At 42.1% G+C, this 18,392-nt stretch overlaps 1 protein-coding gene across 2 annotated transcripts; it reads right to left on the reverse strand.

Annotated features, from left to right (window-relative positions):
• On the reverse strand, positions 1 to 5,686 carry Gm21136 (predicted gene, 21136). Of its 2 annotated transcripts, none has more exons than XM_006540508.3 (3): positions 5,474 to 5,686; positions 3,701 to 3,883; positions 1 to 1,892 (listed from the first exon to the last, which is right to left on the reverse strand). In XM_006540508.3, the coding sequence occupies exons 1-3, from the start codon at positions 5,478 to 5,480 to the stop codon at positions 85 to 87; spliced, it is 1,998 nt and encodes a 665-aa protein (XP_006540571.1). In that variant the 5' UTR covers positions 5,481 to 5,686; the 3' UTR covers positions 1 to 84. The 2 variants fall into 2 exon arrangements, with proteins under 2 accessions (XP_006540571.1, XP_003688882.1); XM_003688834.3 differs by having other exon boundaries at positions 2 to 1,892; positions 3,122 to 3,883.
• Positions 5,687 to 18,392: the final 12,706 nt, after the last annotated feature.

Genomic DNA, 18,392 nt, shown 5'->3' on the forward strand with positions numbered 1-18,392 from the left:
TTTACTTTTATACATCTGTATCAGTGACTATATCTCTTCAAGTAAATGTTGGAAAGCACTTTGTTGCAATAATCTGGCAAGCTGTTACATTGCATAGCCATAATATTGAGAAATTTCCATATCCCTCTCCCTCTGAAGGAAAATCTGCAGTTTCCCAGTTGAGGGGTTCTTGACAGCATTCTCACGCTCTTGTTGAGCACGCCTCTTCATGGCCTCCCTCTCTGGCCTCTGCTCTTTTGTGATGGGTTGAGAGACAACTGGTCCCAGAATGTCGACTTTCTTCCATGGAATGGGTTGGCGGCTGAAGTCATGCAGCAGATATTGGGTTTGAGGTTTGGGAGGTGATGGTGCCTTGTTCCTGGCAGCAGAAACAAGCTCTCTCTGGAATGATGTGTGAGATGATGCTCTGTAGGGTACAGGCCTCGAAGTGGCCAACTGGTTCATAGCACTAGACTGGTTGGGGTTGGTTACATTAGGTCCAGGGGAACTGGAGGAAATTGGAGGAGCTGGCTTGGCAGAGGCTATCAAAGATGAGCTCACAGGAGGTGGTTGGGCTGGCCTGAGAGTGGTAGGTTGAGCTGAGTGAGAGTGAGACTGCACAGGGTAAACTGTAGTGGGCCTGCATAAAGCCAGGGAAAGTGGCTTTCTAGAAGCAGGTCTGGATTGAGACTTGTCCAGAGTTGGAAAAGGCAGAGGAACTAACTTGACCTTCCCAGCTGGGGGCAGCTCATACTGGGATGGAGATAGACAATCTTTGTCAACACTGCTCTCTGCTCTCTGAACCTTCCCTGGGCTTTTGGGTGGACCCTGGCCCTCACATGGCAGGTTTAACACTGTTGTAGTAACTGAGTCTGGACCTGAATCTTTGTTGCTGGTGAAGGTTCGCAGACCTCTGAAAGAGGAGATGCCAGTTTTCTTCTCACTCTTTTTCCCCAGTGGGTGGAAGACCTGCACGGACTCCAGCATGTGCATTGCAAGGTTGGTTCGAGGCTTCTTGAAGCTGTTTTGACTGAGCTCAGGGGGGTTCCTCTTCCTCTTGGTCTTGGGGATGGTGGGCTTCTCTTCTGCTTTGACTCTGTTCCTTGACTGCTTAAGCTCCTCTGTTTTCTTGGATGTGTTCTCTGGCCAACTTGCTCTTTCTTGCCCCTGTTTTCTAGCTCTTCTGTTCTTGCTTGGGGGCCCTTTGGGAGCTTTGCCCTCTGGGTGCTTTGCCATGTTGTCAATAGCCCTGTCACTGGCCCCAGCAACACTCACAGCCCCCTCTCCCTCCACCAGGTCCTGGTGCTGGATTTTGGCCTGAGGAGCCCCCTCAAGCAAATCAAAGGATTTATGTTTGTTCTTCCTCACCTGGTCAGAGGGGCCACTGGTGACTCTCCAGTTTTCACAGGACTGATCTTTGTCTATGTCTGTGAGGGTGTTTAGGAGTTGGGGAAGTTGAATGTCTGCCCCAAACCTAGTGATGTCTTTAAAGTCGAAGCTGGATCCAATCTCCTTCTCTAGCCCCACAAGCTCTTTCAGACCCATGAAGATGCATCCCAAATGGGCATTATCAGAATCAGGCTTCTGCCTGAGGCTCTCAGTGTCAGTGCAGTGCAGAGGCTGCTGCAAGTCAGGGTGTTCCAAAGTCACGATTGGTGTGTCTTGGTTTTCTTTTGTGCCCTCTTTTATCTCAGGGATGGTTTTGTCCTCTGGTTGTTCCAGGCTTGGAGCTGTAGGCAAGGCCAGGAACTGTGAAGGACTGTAGATGGGGGCTGTTAATGCCCTGTCCCCGTTGACAGCTGGTGGCCTTATCTGGGAAACCTGGACACTGGTGTTGTAGAGTTCTGGACTCTGCAGCTGATAGTGTGTCTGGCCTGAAGGTGGCAATCCCAGGGACGACTCCATTTGAACCACTGGAAAAGAGTGAAGGAAGAAGTCAGTTCCTCGGGTAAATGAGATGCTCCCCACCCCCAACCCCATTTCATAGACCACAGCATTTGGCCCCTGCAGCAGTGGGAGGACATTCCTATGAGCTCTTGATGAAGAGCTTGGATGCTACCTCTGTGGGCAGACCGATGGTGACTGCTCTGTTTCTGCAGACCATTGCATGTCATGCTTTCTCAGAGATTTTTATTTTCCTTCCTGTTTTTGTGGTTTGTGGAGGAAAACCCTTAGTAGGTCAGTTACCAAATTACCTGGACGTGTGCTCCTCACTTTCCTTCCCCTTTGTCTTTATTAAGAGTGCCTCTCATTTTCGTGGAACTTTGCTACTAGGTAGGTTGTCTGGTCCATAATTTCCAAAAACTTACCTGACCCTTTGAATAGTGTCCTTACTCACATGAACCCAGAATCTTGTTTTTTTTTAATGTAGGTTTAGGTATCCAAACCCACCTAGGCACTCCTGCAAGGCAAGCATTTAAACAACCAACGATTTTCTCCCACCCCATGTCTCACAATCTTATAAGTGGAATGGAAAATGGAATGAGAATTTAAAAGTGTTGGGCTTGGGTGACATTCAGTAGTAGAGAACATGTCTACATGATGTTATGTTCTTGGACATGGGTTACCTTTGCCATTCTACAGCAAAAGAAAAACAAAACAAAACAAACAAACAAATAAAAAATGAGCAGGCTTAGCCAAATTAGAAATGGTACTTTGACTATGCCATACTCTCTATAATTTTAAGTGTCAGAAATTTCCAGAACAGGTGCTGAGAATCTGGGAGGAATTCTTCCTCCAGGACAGATTCTGAGCTACATTGCTCTGGAGGATTTCAACTCATGGAAAATCCCATGTTACCAAAACATTTCCTCAGTGTCTTCTAGACACAAGGTCAATGATAGGTCAGGAAGGGGTCTATTGCAGTGTATTGGTGGATAGGACTGATTATTCTGTGTAGTTAGTTACATGTGTGACTATGGTGTGCTCCACGGATATCATTTAATAAAGGATGGATGCTACTCACTGTGGCCTTGCATTCTCTCTTTTGATAGAGTCTGAAGTTGGTGGTGGAAAGTCAGAGCTGTACTTAACCTGTCAGGAGACTTATTCTCCCTCTGTGTGGACTGTCCACTACTAAAAGGTAGAGGTCAGTTTCTTTGGAGTGCTGATCCCACTACTTCCCTCCTGGATCTGTACTCACCGGGAAGACCATTGTCTGGCATGGTTTGAGCAGATGTGGAATAGGAGAAGGCAGAGGTAAAAAGTGGTATTTGGATATTCCTTGGCTGAATCTCCTTTAGCACCATCACCATCTCTGGTTGGAGCGCAGAGGTCTGACTCCCAGGGTAGGACACAGAGCCATGGGGCTGTAAACACTGCCCAAATTCTCCAGCTATCAGAGGGCCCAGGTTGTTGTGCTCATAGTAATAGACCTGGCTGCCTTCCTGGAAGGAAGGTGCCAGGCTGTATTCTTGACTTGGCATCTGTGGTGGTGTGACCTGGACAAAGCTGGCAGGCAGTGTTGGATAAAAAGGAACTATGACATTGGGATCTAAAATTTTATCATACTGGTTTGTCACAGCCAGGGAGGAGAGTGTAGTGTCCTGGTCAATGAGGGTCATATTGAATTCCTGGAGTGCATCTTCCCTTCCATGAGTGCTTCCAGTGCAATCCCACTTGAGAGCACCTGGATAGGAGGGTGCCGAGGTGGAAATCTGGCCCTGCTCTGTTAGCACTGTCAGCATGGTTGAGCCAGCATGTGGGTTAAGATAGGCATTACCCATGAGCGGCTGGAGAGTAGTGCTGGATGCTGATGGTAGAAGCCATGCTGAACTCACATCTGGGGTGGAGACCCTGGAAAAGTTGCACACCGATCCTGCAGGCTGTATGGAGTTGCTCAGCAAAGGTAGAGAAGGGTGCAGAGTGCTTTCTGTCCCAAAGAAAGGTGAACTTTGGGAATTTTCTGTAGAGAGGAAGAGGACAGTGGGAAAATGGTGAGGTTGATGTTTTCTAGGTTACTGTGGGGAGCAGTGCTATATCCAGTGTGTACTAGCTGTGACTGACTAAGACTGAAGTTTCTTCCAGCATCCCAATTGCAAGTGCTCAGGTTGATTCTTGGCTCTAGCCATAATGACACTCCTTTGATGAGCTACCTGATCCTTCTCTGTGGGCATGGAATTCCTGGTTGATCTGGTTCAACCTTTGCTCCAACTTAGACATTTTCCTTCTTTGCCCTGCTTTGTCTTGCTCTCATACCTGCTGTAACATTGCCTCCAAACTCTGTCCTACAGTAGCTGTGTTTAGAGGTAGGAGAGCCTTAGATAGCTTCTCAAGCTACTGCCTTTTCCCTGTCCTGTGCACATCTATGTAGAGAGACATGGACTCTTTACTTAAGAGTAGGCTGGACTTGAAATCACAAAAACCAACCTGCCTCTGGATCTGACATGCTGCTATTATAGTTGAGTACCAGGACCACCGAGCTTATCTATACTCTGTGGGTATTTTTGTTTTTTAAAAATTACATGTCAGGGAGTTTGTATATGAATATTCTATTTACTTAATTTACTTTGCTACCTCCTCCTTTGTCCCTCTCACTCCTGTAACTGATGATATCTTATATAACTCTTAAACACCTGTGCGTTTATGACTTTATATATACAACCCACTGGTCACATTTCATGGTTTGTACTTGTATTTACGGCTGACCCTTTGGGATTTGGTAACCTATTAGAAGGTTGATCCCTGAATAACATTTACTCTTCCTCTGTTCCTGTTAATTGCATGAAACTTTTGTACAGGGGAAGCCTTGTGAAGATTTCCCACCTGTGTCAGTTAGTGTTGTACAAAGAACAACTGAGTATGGAGTTCTCAGCCCCAACTGATAGTATCCAACACAACGAATGCATACAAGAATTAAAAAACTCTGCACAAGATGTGGTAAAATCTGTGAACCAGAGTGGGATAATATTCTCTATATATGACAGTGAACTTGTGCCGAGAGGAATCTTAACAATATGGTTGCGTGAACAAGGCTTGGGAAATGAAAATGCCTTGAGACTTTTGATTTGAAATGTGTGATTCTCTGCAACATTCTGTCCCAAACTATCTTTGTGTTCTTTTAAGATCATCTCTGCAGGTTTGACTCCTTCTATTTCTCTGTTTACTAGCCCTTCATCTTTAAACTTTGGATTTTTTTGTCCCCCAGTTCTTGTGAATCTGTCTTTCATGTTACAGTTTCAACATTTCTTTCACTAGAAGAACTACCTTCGCAGAGTCTAGCCCCCTCTTAGTCTCTCCCACATTCCTTCTCTTTTAAGATTCAACAGCAAAGAACACAGACCATAGTAACACTGTAATCTCTCTGAGGTGGATAAAGAATCCGTTGAGAGTAAACTGTGTCTCTAAAGTCACATTCTCAGTAAGAAGAAAAGTTAGTATGACTTTCAACGTGAGATATCTATATCCATGTCATCCCTGGTATTCTAAAGATTTGAACATATTCAAAAAATTAGGAGAGTTGTGATCAAAAATATTTGAAAGTTGCTTTCCTTACCTGACATGTTTGGGGGGGGCTCTGTATGGGGAGTAACAGTACTCCACCCCACAATTGAGCCAGATAAATGGTAGTCTTTGTCTGATATGCTGACCAAACCCGCAAGTGTGTCCAGTATCAAACAGAGCTCACTGGTCACTGGTCACAGGGTACCTGTAATGATCCAAATTTGTTTACAGGCAGTACCATGGAAACCCCAGGATTCTACTAGGTGCTGGTAGGCTAAGAAGGAGAATGATGTCATAAATCAGTCAGCAGCCAATGGGAAGGACAGATTCTGAGCTGCAAGAAAGGATTGATTGGGCAAGATAATAGAGAAATAGTAGCCCTGAATGCTGAGATATGTGCTGGTGAAAGGAGGTAATCTTCATGTGGCTGTTCCTTTTGCCTTGCCTTTTAGCTTAGGAAATCATATCAGCGTTTCTTACCAGATTCATGGACTGGTATTAATAATGTGCATATGATCTGTCACATTCCAACAAACTGTATCCCATCAACGCACATTAAACATAGGGACAGTAGCCTTGGGAAGGAAGGAGAGGGTCACCTAGGTTGAAGCAACTAGGTTGAGAAACTGTCTTTGAGTTGTGAGCTGTCTGCATCTGTCCATGAACAAAGGAAGAGATCAAAGGGCTCCTTTGTGTCTATGTTGAAGGGCAGGGCTGAGTGTATTGAAAGCACCTTGTAGGAGATTTGAATCCCAAGACTGTGGCTCTTTTCTGGTTTCTTGTCCAGGAATCTTTTTTTTTTTTAATTTTTTATTTGTCTATTCTGGCCTAGGTTGGACTCAGATCCCGGTTCTCTCCTTTTCATCCCTGCTTTGTAGCCTTTGATCCTTGGACCAGCTTGCTCCTGCATCCTTACACTAGAGTGTGAGAGCACAGTAAATTTCCCGACACACTAGTCTTGATTTTGTCTGGCAGATGCATGTAACATGGGTTCTGCACTTATCAGCAAACAACAGAAGGACTGATGATGAGGCTGACTGCATGTGTTCCCTCTTTCAGCATTTGTTGCTGTTCTCCTGCCCACATTCTGCTTCCCCTGGATATTTTCTCTACTCTTCTTTCATTTTCCAGAAACAGGTTTTTCTCTTTAACTCATGTTGTTTTGGAACTGACTGTGTATCTCCCTCCAGGCTCAGACTCATGGACATTCTTTATGTCCATGGCTTTCTCTCTGTGGAATCATGATTGTGAGCTACCAAGTCTGGGTGTCTTAAAAGGAGAGTGGCAGTTAGTTTAGCTTCTTCCTCCTTGCAACAGACTCTGTAGAATCTTGGGCTTCTAGCATTGTCTGTCCTTCTTGGATCTGAGATCCGCCTAAGGCAGAGACAGTGGAACAGGTAGAGAACAAAGAAGGCCTTAGTTTGTACAGGGTGTTGGACTAAATGGAAAAAGAAAGTAATGTAGGTATTTTGGTTTATTTTTCAATAAAGAACCAACCTTTTCACCATCTCAGGTACCTTCATGCACAGGAATGCACCTGGTATTTTGTTGATACACAGAGAATTCTCTGTCTTTCTTCATTTTATCCTATGTTGCACCTCCCATTTTTGTCACTCCCTGGTAAGTTCATAGACTGTTATTTGACATATGTCTAATATGAATTTATACACATTTTGTACTCTATCTGTCTCACAAAGCATTAACTAATACAACAGTGTTGATTAGTTTTTTATTAAAAATTATATTAGAGCCATTTTAACTATCCTCCAGCAGTCACATGAGGTTCTAGAATGTTTACTCAGGGGCTTTTACTCTGAGCTAGTGCTGTTTCATGCAGCTGCATGTCTAGTTCTGTACAAATGTCCCTCCATATAGACAGTGGAAAGTTGTTTAGTTCTGGACAAATTTCTGCAGTGAGAATCTCATTTTCCACATGAGGTCAGAAATGAGATTCACTCCTCTTCTGTCAGCTGTTAAATAATTTGACACATTTGCCAAGATCATGCTTGAAAGTATGCTCCTGGTTGTAGATGGCACAGGGAAAAAGCATTGTCCTTCTGTAGCACTGTAGACTCAAGATGAGTATTGCCAGGACTCTGAAATTAAGCAGATTGAGAGAAGAGATAGATGGAGAAAAGGATGGAGAGGAAGAAGGAAACAGAAAGAGAAACACAAGAAACACATGCACACCGTGAGAAAAGACGAGTAGATACAGAGAGAGAATGTAACTTGTACTTTTTAATCTCATAGTTTCTGTTTATTCATTTAAAATTTTGTACACTGATTCATTTACTTTTCCCTTTTAGAATGTATCCTGATTTTAGATTCATTCACCTCTACATTCTTGCTCATTCCCAACCCCTCACTCCTCAGTTTCCCTTCAGTTTGCATCTTTCATTAGGAAAGAACAGGCTTTACAAGGACAACAAACAAACAGAACCAAATAAAAATATACTGAGAAGGAGGAAATCTATCATTTCAAAGTATAATATGGCTAACTGATAGGAGTAAAAGAGGCCCACGTGCAGTCATCAAAAAAAGAGACCTACTTGTCCTCATAGCTACTGTTCCCATAAAAATACTAAACTAATATTGAGATGATATATATGCAAAGGACCTGTTCCAGACATATGTAAGGACTGTGCCTACCATTTTAGTGTCTCTCAGCTGGGAAGAACTTTTATTTTTTATTTTTTTTTATTCAGAGGAGCTTGTTTACTTGTCTACCACACCACCTGCCTCATATATTCATTTCACCTGCTCAACTGTGTGCTTCACTTAGATCTGAGGGAAGGCATCTGATGGAGACCTACCCTTTAGAATTCCTCTCACATGATGTCTGGCTGTTACCTCAACTGCTTTCTAAGAATTTCTCTGATGGTGGAAGGTTAAGGCACTCAACTAAGAAGTATAGCAGAATATTATCAGGAGTCATTTAATTGATATATACTTTGGTTAAATGAGCAGGTTTTTTGTTTTACCCTATGTCTATAGGCTATTTAGTTTCCAGTTCTTGGTTACACAAGCATTGTTGACTATAGATTCATTCTTGTGGAGTAAGTCTTAAGTCAAATCAGAAGTTAATTGCCTACTTCCACAAGGTCATTGTTTCCATTGCCCTAGAACATTTTGTAGGGATGACAGGTTGTAGGCCAAGGGTTTTTTTGTTACTGGTTTCCATGTTTCTCTTTCAGTGTCCTATGCATCAGGAGTCCCTAAGCATTGCAAGGGCACTAAAATGTATTGGTGAAGGCTCCATGTTGCCACCCACCCAAACTCTTGATGTTCAGTGTGTGTGTGGATGTTATCTTCAGCCATGGGGCCTTCTCTGGTGATAGATAGCACCCTTTTGTCTAAGTAACAGCCTGGTTTGTTGAACTACATGGGACATATGGCCAAAACCTCAACAGAATTTTGTGAAGTTTTGCCGTTTGACGTCTTACCAGCACAAGAAATGGGATAAGACTTTATACCCACCATTAATAGAAGGCCTTATTTAGATGCCCTTGATCAATTTGTGGAATGTCCCCCTCAGTGGGTTCTCATATCACACCCAAAATAGCCTCCCTGTACCTGTGTTCACTTCCTGCACTCTCCTCATCTATCCCATATCCGAATCTACCATCTCAACCATAATTTCCATTCCCAAACAACACTTTATACCTTTAGAATCTACTCTGTTACTGTACAACCAAGAGACACATGTGTTCCTCCATCTGGACCCCTCTTCATTACCCAGCTTCTCAGGATCTCCTGATTGTAGTACATGCCTTCCACAGGTGTCTTTATGGGTTTTCATTACATCACTCAGGATGGATTGGTTTTTTCTAGTTCCATACATTTTCCTGCACATTGCATAATATATATTATTGTAATAGCTGAGCATGACTCCACTGTGCTAGCATGACTGTCCTTGTTGGATGCGTCATCCATTTCGGTATTTGACCAAGAGTGGTATGCCTGGATGTGCAGGTAAATCAGCTTCAACGTACTTTGGAACTATCTTTTTAATTTCAATAGTGGCTGTACAAGTTAGCATACTCGGTAGAAATGGAGTCTTTCCTCCGCTCCACATCCTCGCCAGCATGATTTGTTGTTTTACTGATCTTAGGCATTGTAACATGTTGAAGATGGTAACTCAAAGTGGTTTTGATTTTCATTTCCCTGATGACTAAGGATATGCAACATTTCTGTAAGTGTTTCTAAACTTTTTGAATTTGCTCTATTCTTTTGTTCAGATATGTACACAATTTTGACATTGGATGATTTGACCATTTGAAATCCAATTTCTTGAATGTTTATATATAATTTTAAAATTTAGTCCTTTCTTTTGTAACCATATTACAGGATATGGAGGGAGGAAAACTCTTTTTGCATCCTGTAAGCTTTAGCTTTTTCCAGTTGACATGTTCCCTTCCTTAGAGAAGCTTTTCAGTTATATGAGATACCATTTAAGAATTGTGGAACTTCTTTATTTGATTCAGATTAGCTTGTTTACTTGTCTTCCACACAGTCTGACTTGTGTATGCATATCACCTTTGCAACTGTCAACTTCACTGAGCTCTGAGGGAAGGCATTTGATGGAGACCTATCCTTTGGACTTCCTCTCCCTTAATGTCTGGCTGTTAGCTCAACTGTTTTCAGTGAAAGACTCTCATGGTGGCAGTTTAAAGCACTCAACTAAGAAATATAGCAGAATATTATCAGGAGTCATTTCATTGATATATATTTTTGTCAAATGAACAGTTTTTTTGTTTGTTTGTTTTACCCTGGGTCTATAAGCTATCTAGTTTCTGGTTCTTGGTTACAGAAGCATTGTTGACTAAAGATTCATTCTTGTAGAGTAAGTCTTAAGTCAAATCAGAAGTTCATTGCCTACTCCCACAAGCTCATTATTTCCATTGCCCTAGAACATTTTGTAGGGTCAACAGGTTGTAGGTCAAGGGTTTTTTGGTTGTTCTGGTTTCCATGATTCTCTTTCAGTGTCCTATGCATAAGGATTCCCTTAGCATTGCAAGGGCACTGGAATGTATTGGTGAAGTCTCCATGTTGCCATCCACCCAACTTCTAGATGTACAGTGAGGGTGTGAATGTTATTTTCAGCAATGGGGCCTTCTCTGCTTATAGACAGCACACTTTTCTCTAAGAAACAGCCTGGTTTTGTAGATCTACATTTGACTTATGGCCAAAACATCAACAGAAATTTATGAAATTTTACCACTGGAAGTCTTACCAGGACAAGAAATGTGATAAGACTTTATACCCCCATTACTAGAAGTCCTTATTTGGATGCCCTTCATAGATTTGAGGAAGTTTCCCTTGAGTGAGTTCCCATATCACACCCATAATAGCCTCTCTGTACCTGTGTTCACTTCCTACACTCTCTTCATCCACCCCATATTCCCTACTATCTCAACCATCATTTTCATTCCCATCCATCCCTTTATGCCTTTAGAATCTACTCTGTTACTGTATAACCAAGAGACTCATGTGTTCCTCTGTCTGGACCCCTCTTCTTTACCCAACTTTTCAGGATCTATTGATTTTAGAACATGCATTCCACAGGTGAATTCATGGTTTTTCATTACCTCCCTCAGGATCTGTTTTTTCCTAGTTCCATTCATTTCCCTGCACATTGCATAATATTTATTTTTGTAATAGCACAGTATGACTCCAGTGTGTTAGCATGACTCTCCTTGTTGTTGAAACGATCATTCATTGGGTATATACCCAAGAGTGGTATGCTTGGATCTGTAGGTAGATCAACTTTAAGTTACTGTGGAACTGCCTTTTTAATTTTAATAGTTGCTGTACAAGTTTGCATACTCACTAGAAAGGGAATGTTCAGCTCTGCTCCACATACTCGCCAGGATGATTTGTTGTGTTACTGATCTTAGGCATTCAAACATGTTGAAGATGGTAACTCAAAGTGGTTTTGATTTGCATTTCCCTGATGATTAAGGATGTGCAACATTTCTATAAGTGTTTCTCAACCTTTGAATTTCCTCTATTGAGTATTTTGTTCAGATACGTACGCAATTTTGAAATTGGATGACTTGACCATTTGAAATCCAGTTTCTTGACTTGTTTATATATATATATTGAAATTTAGTCCTTGCTTTGGTAACTCCATTACAGGATGTGAGGAAAACTCACCTCCCCCTGCTACCTGACCCACCTCCTCCCACTTCTTGACCCTGGTGTTTCCCCTGTACTGGGGCATATAAAGTTTGCAAGACCAAGGGGCCTTTCTTCACAATAATGGCCAACTAGGTCATCTTCTGCTAAAAATTCAGCTAGAGAAATGAGCTCTGGGGGGTACAGGTTAGTTCATATTGTTGGAACTTCTTTATTTGATTTAGAGTACCTTGTGTATTGTTTTCCACATTGTCTGACTTGTGCATTCATATCATCTCTGCAACTGTGGTCTTCAGTCAGCTATCAATGAAGGCATTTGATGGAGACCTATCCTTTAGATTTTGTCTCCCATAATGCCTGGCTGTCAGCTCAACTGCTTCAAGAGAAAGCATCTGGTGGTGGCAGGATAAGGCACTCAACTAAGAAGTATAGCAGAATATTGTCAGGAGTCTTTTCCTTGATATATATTTTTGTTAAATGACCAGGTATTTTGTTTTACCCTATGTCTATAGGCTATATAGTTTCCCATTCTCGGTTACCTTAGCAATGTTGACTATAGATTCCCTCTTGTGGAGTGAGCCTTAAGTTCAGAAAGTTCATTAAGTTCAAATCAGAGGGTCATTGCCAACTCACACAAGTTCATTGTTCCCATTGCCCTAGAATATTTTGTAGGGACAAGAGATTGTAAGTCAACGTTTTTCTTGTTCTGCTGGTTTCTAGGTTTCTCTTTCAGTGTCCTATGCATCAGGAGTCACTTAGCATAGCAAGGGCATTAGAATGTATTGGTGAAGTCTCCATGTTGCCATCCACCCAACTTCTCGATGTTCAGTGAATGTGTTGATGTTATCTTCAGCAATGGGGCCTTGTCTGGTGATAGAGAGCACCCCTTTGTCTTAGCAACAGCCTGGTTTTATTAATCTACATGGGACATAGAGCCAAAATCTCAACAGAATTTTAGGAATATTTGCCTCTGGTAGTCTTACTAGCAGAAAAAATGGTATAAGACGGTATAACCCCCAATACTAGAAGCCCTTATTTGGATGCCCTTCATAGATTTGAGGAAGTTTTCCCTTAGTGGGTTCCCATATCACACCCATAATAGCCTCTCTGTACCTGTGTTCACTTCCTACAATTTCTTCACCACCAATTATCCCCTATCATCTCAACCATCATTTTCATTCCCATCCACCCCTTTATACCTTTACAATTCACTTTATTTCTGTATACCCAAGAGACACATGTGTTCCTCCATCTAGACCCCTCTTTTTCACCCAGCTTCTCAGGATCTAGTGATTGTAGTACATATATTCCAAAGGTGTATTTCTGCATTTTCATTACCTCACTCAGAATTATTTTTTTGTAGTAACATTAATTTTCCTGTACAAATCAGAAGTTCATTGCCTACTCACACAAGTTCATTGCTCCCATTGCCCTAGAACATTTTGTATGGATGACAGGGTTTAGGTTAAGGGTTTTGTTGTTGTTTTTGTCTCTAGGTTTCTCTTACAGTGTCCTATGCATCAGGAATTTCTTTATATTGCAAAGGCTGTACAATGTATTGGTGAAGGCTTCATGTTGCCATTCACCCAACTTCTAAAATATCAGTGAATGTGTATTTTTTCTTTTCAGCTATGGGGCCCTCTCTGGTTATAGAGAGCACCCCTTTTCTTTTGCCTTGTTTTGATATGAACAGACACATGGTATTTTTCTAGATGTTGTCTGGTGAAAGGGAATGTTTGTTTTGCTGGAGTGGACACCTGAGGAGTGCATGATGCTTGGAAAGAGTGTAAGTATAACCCAACAGACACTGTGTTAAGATCTTTCATTGGTTCATCTTGGATCTTGTTGCTGGTTATTATTCCTCTTTTATAATGCTGTTTTCCCCTGACAACACTCTTGCATTGGTTCTCCTTGCTTTCTTTCCTGATCTTCACTTACTGTGACTTGGTAGAGAGAAATGCACCGAAGGAACTTCTGGTGGTATTTTTGCTGCTGCTTGGTATGTATGTGGACTCTTGCTGATTTTCTGAGGCTTTCAGTTTTTTTCTCGATCAAGATCTTGGCATTTATTTGTTTTTGTTTGTTTGTTTGTTTGTTTGTGCTTGTCAAATGGACTGGAGTGCTGACAGTAAAGATTGGAATTGCCTCCCCAAAATATTTCTAAGCAGCCCCATAACCAGTTTCCTATTAACCATTAGTTCTTTTTACCTACCTCTTTTAGGTGGTGGGATAGAAGGCAGATTGAAGTGTTAAAGAACCATGCTTTAAAGTAGCCTTTGAAAACTCTAAGCCGACAGGTTTCATGTTTGTTGTTAGCATAGAATTGATAGTCTCCCCCATTTTCTTAATGTAGTCACTCATTACTACGAACTTCCCTCTTAGCACTGCTTTGTGTCCCACAAGTTTGTAAGTACTGTTTATCATTTTTTCTTAAATTCTAGTAAGTCTTTAATTTCTTTCTCCCTGTCTTGAAATATTTTTTTCATTCAATAAAGGTGTGTTGAGTTTCCATTAGTTTTTAAGCTCCCTGTTGTTTCTGTTGTTTAAATCTGGATTTAATCTATGGTGGTCCAGTGGGATGCATGGGGTTATTTCAATGTTCTTGTGTCTGTTGGTTCCTGCTTTGAGTCAAGACTATGTGACCAAGTTTAGAGAAAGAACTATGTGTTACAGAAATGAGGGCATATAATTATGTGTTTGGAAGCAATGTTCTGTAAATGTATGTTAGTGTAAAATCTTAATACCTGACAATAATTCTAATATATTGCCTCAACCTTCATGTTGTAGCTTATGATCTTAACGTGTCCTAATGTTTCCTGTCCTGACCATAAAGTCTTATTGTTGTTCTTTGTCACAGAGCCTGGTGGACTCTGGAAATTTCTTATCCTCACCACCTCTAGACCCACCCAATCAGCTTTAATGGCAGATAACACTACTTTGTTTAGATAGCTTAAATGTTGCAAATGTACCTGTTTATAATTTTCCTATGTAAAAACTGGCCCTGATAAGTAACTGCCAATGGTTCATCTTGTTCCCTATTCCTGGCTGTGTCATTGATTAATCTGTCTTGAATATGTGTTCAATAAACGAAACATATCTGACTGAGATCATTGCCTGGGTCATAAGTGGGACTAATGCTGAACCTCACTCAGCATTTGGTGATGTGTTGTCCAGAAAAGTGTCAAACCATCTACTACCCCTCAGTCAGTATCAATGAGCACCGACAAGCCAGTTGGCCCTTCTGAACCTAGGTAGGTGAATTTTTTTTTTTTTTTTTGGCAGGAGGGGATTGGTTTTTTTCTAGTGATTTATACCCTTTGTTGGATTAAAGAAGAGAAACTGAAAGCAATATTGGGATGCCTTAATTCTCCATTAGGTAGAAGGGCTCAGATCTCCATCTCCATCTTTGCACTTGGGAGGGAAACCCGACCAGGTCCTTTGTTTAACTCCCATTTCTGCCACAGCTTCTGCCTTGCTTTGCCATTGTTTCTTAGTCCTGTTATTCACTAATTCATTTTTCAATCTCTTCTTCATCCTGCTATTCTTCTTCACTCCTCATTATGGGCCAGTCTTCCTCAACTCCTGACATCCTTGTTGAAGCTTTTCTGGGCCATTTCAAAAATTTTCAAAAGGTCATTGCTCTTTTAGATACCCAAGTTTTTCCTGGGAGGCTCCATACTCTCTATGAGCTCAAATGGCCATCTCTTGTACTGGTTGTCCCCCAGAGGGCTGATTTGACTCTGCTCTTTTTCTTACCATACAAGCTCTAGTTCTCCACCACGCCGGGAGACCCTGATCAGATCAACTATGTCATGGCCTGGCATTTTCTTCTCTTTGACCCACAGAGGAGGAGAAGGCATCTGCACTTTCTGGGAATTTTCAAGACCAGATTGGACAGACAATGACGATTATCTAAGCCATTAAGGAGGCTGTCCAAGACTGCATCAAATGAGGTTCTCCAATCCTAACCCTATTGGGTGACAAAGATCCCATGCCTCCTCCTTACTGAGTACTCTAAGAAGCTTCACACCTCTGCCAAGCCACTCCTCTTCCCTCAGCTCTCCCTTCCCTTCCTCACTTGACTGTCTCCTTCCATACTAGGTCAGGCACTTCCTTCCATCCCTCAGTGGAAGCACCTTCCCTGCACATCATAGCACTTCCCTCTGCTTCACATGAGAGACCTTTTATGGTCTACCAGTCCTTCTCCACCTGTGATATTCATAACTGGAAGGCTGATAATCCCACTTTTTCTGAGAAACCTCAGGTTCTATTTCTCTTCTTGAGACTATATTTCTCACTCACCATCCTTCTTGGGAGGGCATCTAACAATTCCTTCAGATGCTGTTTACTACAGAGAAACAGGATCACATTGGGTGGGACTCACAAGTTGGTCCCAGAAAAGGACAGCAGATGTTCCAAGAATCTAGTAGGAAGTTGATGCTGCCTTCTCTAAGACCATTCTTGCCTGGGACTCCAATTCAGCTGAAGGTAAGGAAGCACTTAAAAGTTTTAACAAGATTCTTATGAGAGTTATCCAGGTGACAGCCAGGCCCCCTACAAATTTATTAAAGGTGGGTGAAATAGTACAGAGCCCCCAGTCAACTTCCTGGAGTGACTCATGGATGCCTACAGAACTTACACATTGATTGACCCAGATGTGACATATAATCAACAGGCCATCAATGTGGACTTTGTAGGTAACTTGGTTCCAGATATCCACAAGAAGATCTAGAAGATTTAAAGCTTTAAAGGTAAGAGTTTGTCTGAAATCATGGAGATTGTTCAAAAGACGTTAACAACTGGGGATGTCCAGTGGACAAGTAAGCTAAGAAATTGTCATGGATGTGGGTGGCAGCCAAGGGACAACAGGGAGGATGGGGAAAGGCTTCTACTGACACTAGGTCAGCTCAAATAAGCCTGGTTATTCACCACATTCAAGGATCCTTAGAGACCAATGTGTATCCTGCAAGTAAATGGGGCACTGGAAGGATCAATGCCACCAGAATCCTGTGAACTTCTAGGAGTTAAAGCCTATTCTGGTACTCTCTGACTAGTAGAATTGGGAGTTGAAATCCCCTCCATAGCCCAAGGTAAACTTAGAAAGATGACAGTGCCCAGTGAACACTCTGTTGGATACTGAGTCTCAATGTCCAGTCTTCTAGAGGCCTCTGTGACTCATGATGACCCAAACTACCCTCAATCAAGGTTCTATGGGTACCTACACTATCAAGCAGTGTGTAGACTTGGGCAAAAAGACTATTATTCACTTTTCCTGGTGATTCTGGAATGCACTTATCCCCTGTTAGTGAGAAACCTCCTGACTAAAACGGGAGCTCAAATTCACTTTTATCCTGGAGGCAAGAAAATGCACCAGGAAAACCCACCTCTGTTCTGTGTCTTTTCTTTGAAGAATGAATACCTGCAGCGGCCAAAGAAAAGTAATGGAGCCCTTTGCCATCCCCCCCAGAATAATATATTGCCCTGATACCTCTAACCTAGCTTCTCACCTATGCCCAGTTGTGGTATATTTGAATGTTATGATACCTCTGTAAGAATAAGCTAGTACCTTTGTTCACTGGAAGCCCTTCAGGGTTTCTAGCCCCTTATTAATTGACTTCAAGAGTGTAGAATCCTCATTCCATGTCAGTCTTATAGAATATACCCCTGATATAGATGTCTCTTGTGAAACTAGGCCGGGGCTTAGCAAACACATAAGTGGATCCTCACAGTCAGCTATTGGATGGATCACAGGGCCCCCAGTGGAGGAGCTAGAGAAAGTATCCAAGGAGCAAAAGAGATCTTCAACCCTGTAGGTGCAACAACATTATGAACTAAGCAGTACCGCAGAGCACTTGACTCTAGCTGCATATGTATCTAAAGATGACCTAGTCGGCCATCACTGGAAAGAGAGGCAGATTGGACATGCAAAATTTATATGCCCCAGTACAGGGGAACGCCAGGGCCAAAAAGTGGGAATGGGTGGGTAGGGCAGTCGGCGGAGGGTATGAGGGAATTTTGGGATAGCATTGGAAATGTAATTGAGGAAAATACATAATAAAAAAAACTTTAAAAAGGGGTGAAAAAAGCATGGAGGGAAAGACTGTAGATCAAGCAAGACCTGAGGTAGGTGAATAAGATGGTAGGAGACATTCATCCAACAGTCCTGAATCCTTGTTCACTTCTGAGTTCCTTACCACCTCTAGTGGCTATTCCTGGTAGTCAACTTGACTATATTTGGAATGAACTACAATCCAGAATTGGAAGGCTCACCAGTGACCCTTATCTGGAGGCTTGGAGATCCTTATCTGGATCTTGGTTTGGAGATCTTGAGCCATAGTGGCTATGGATTCCAGAAGATTGAATCTCCGAGTTTAAGGAACACAACTTTAATCTGGGCTATACCTTTCATCTGGGATTAAAGCTGTGGTGGAACACACCTTTAATCTGGGCGACACCTTCTGGAGACAATATAAGGACATTGGAAGAAGGGAGTCTACCTCTTGCTCTTGCTCCTTTGCCTGCTTGCTGCGTGAGACTAAGTAACTGCTAGATCCTTGGACTTCCATTCACAGCTGCGACTGAACTATTGTTAGGAATTGGGCTGCCGACTGTAAGTCATCAATAAATTCCTTTACTATCTAGAGACTATCCATAAGTTCTGTGACTCTAGAGAACCCTGACTAATACACCACCCAACAGGCAAATTTACAAAGACTTGGACTTAAATGGCACCTTCTTTAATATTCCCCTAGATAAAACAGCCAACCACTTTTCACCTTCAAGTAGCAAGATATGGAAAACAGGTTCACTGTACAGCTAATCTGGACAAGACT

Source organism: Mus musculus, chromosome 7 (assembly GCF_000001635.26).
Source record: "Mus musculus strain C57BL/6J chromosome 7, GRCm38.p6 C57BL/6J".
Lineage (NCBI taxonomy): Eukaryota > Metazoa > Chordata > Mammalia > Rodentia > Muridae > Mus > Mus musculus.

What these genes read in the sequence shown, in the direction of transcription:
- Gm21136 (XM_003688834.3), bottom strand. An exon ending in GCCAGACAATGGTCTTCCCG is followed by an intron (nt 1,893 to 3,121) that starts GTGAGTACAGAT and finishes ACTCTTTTCCAG; the next exon opens with TGGTTCAAATGGAGTCGTCC.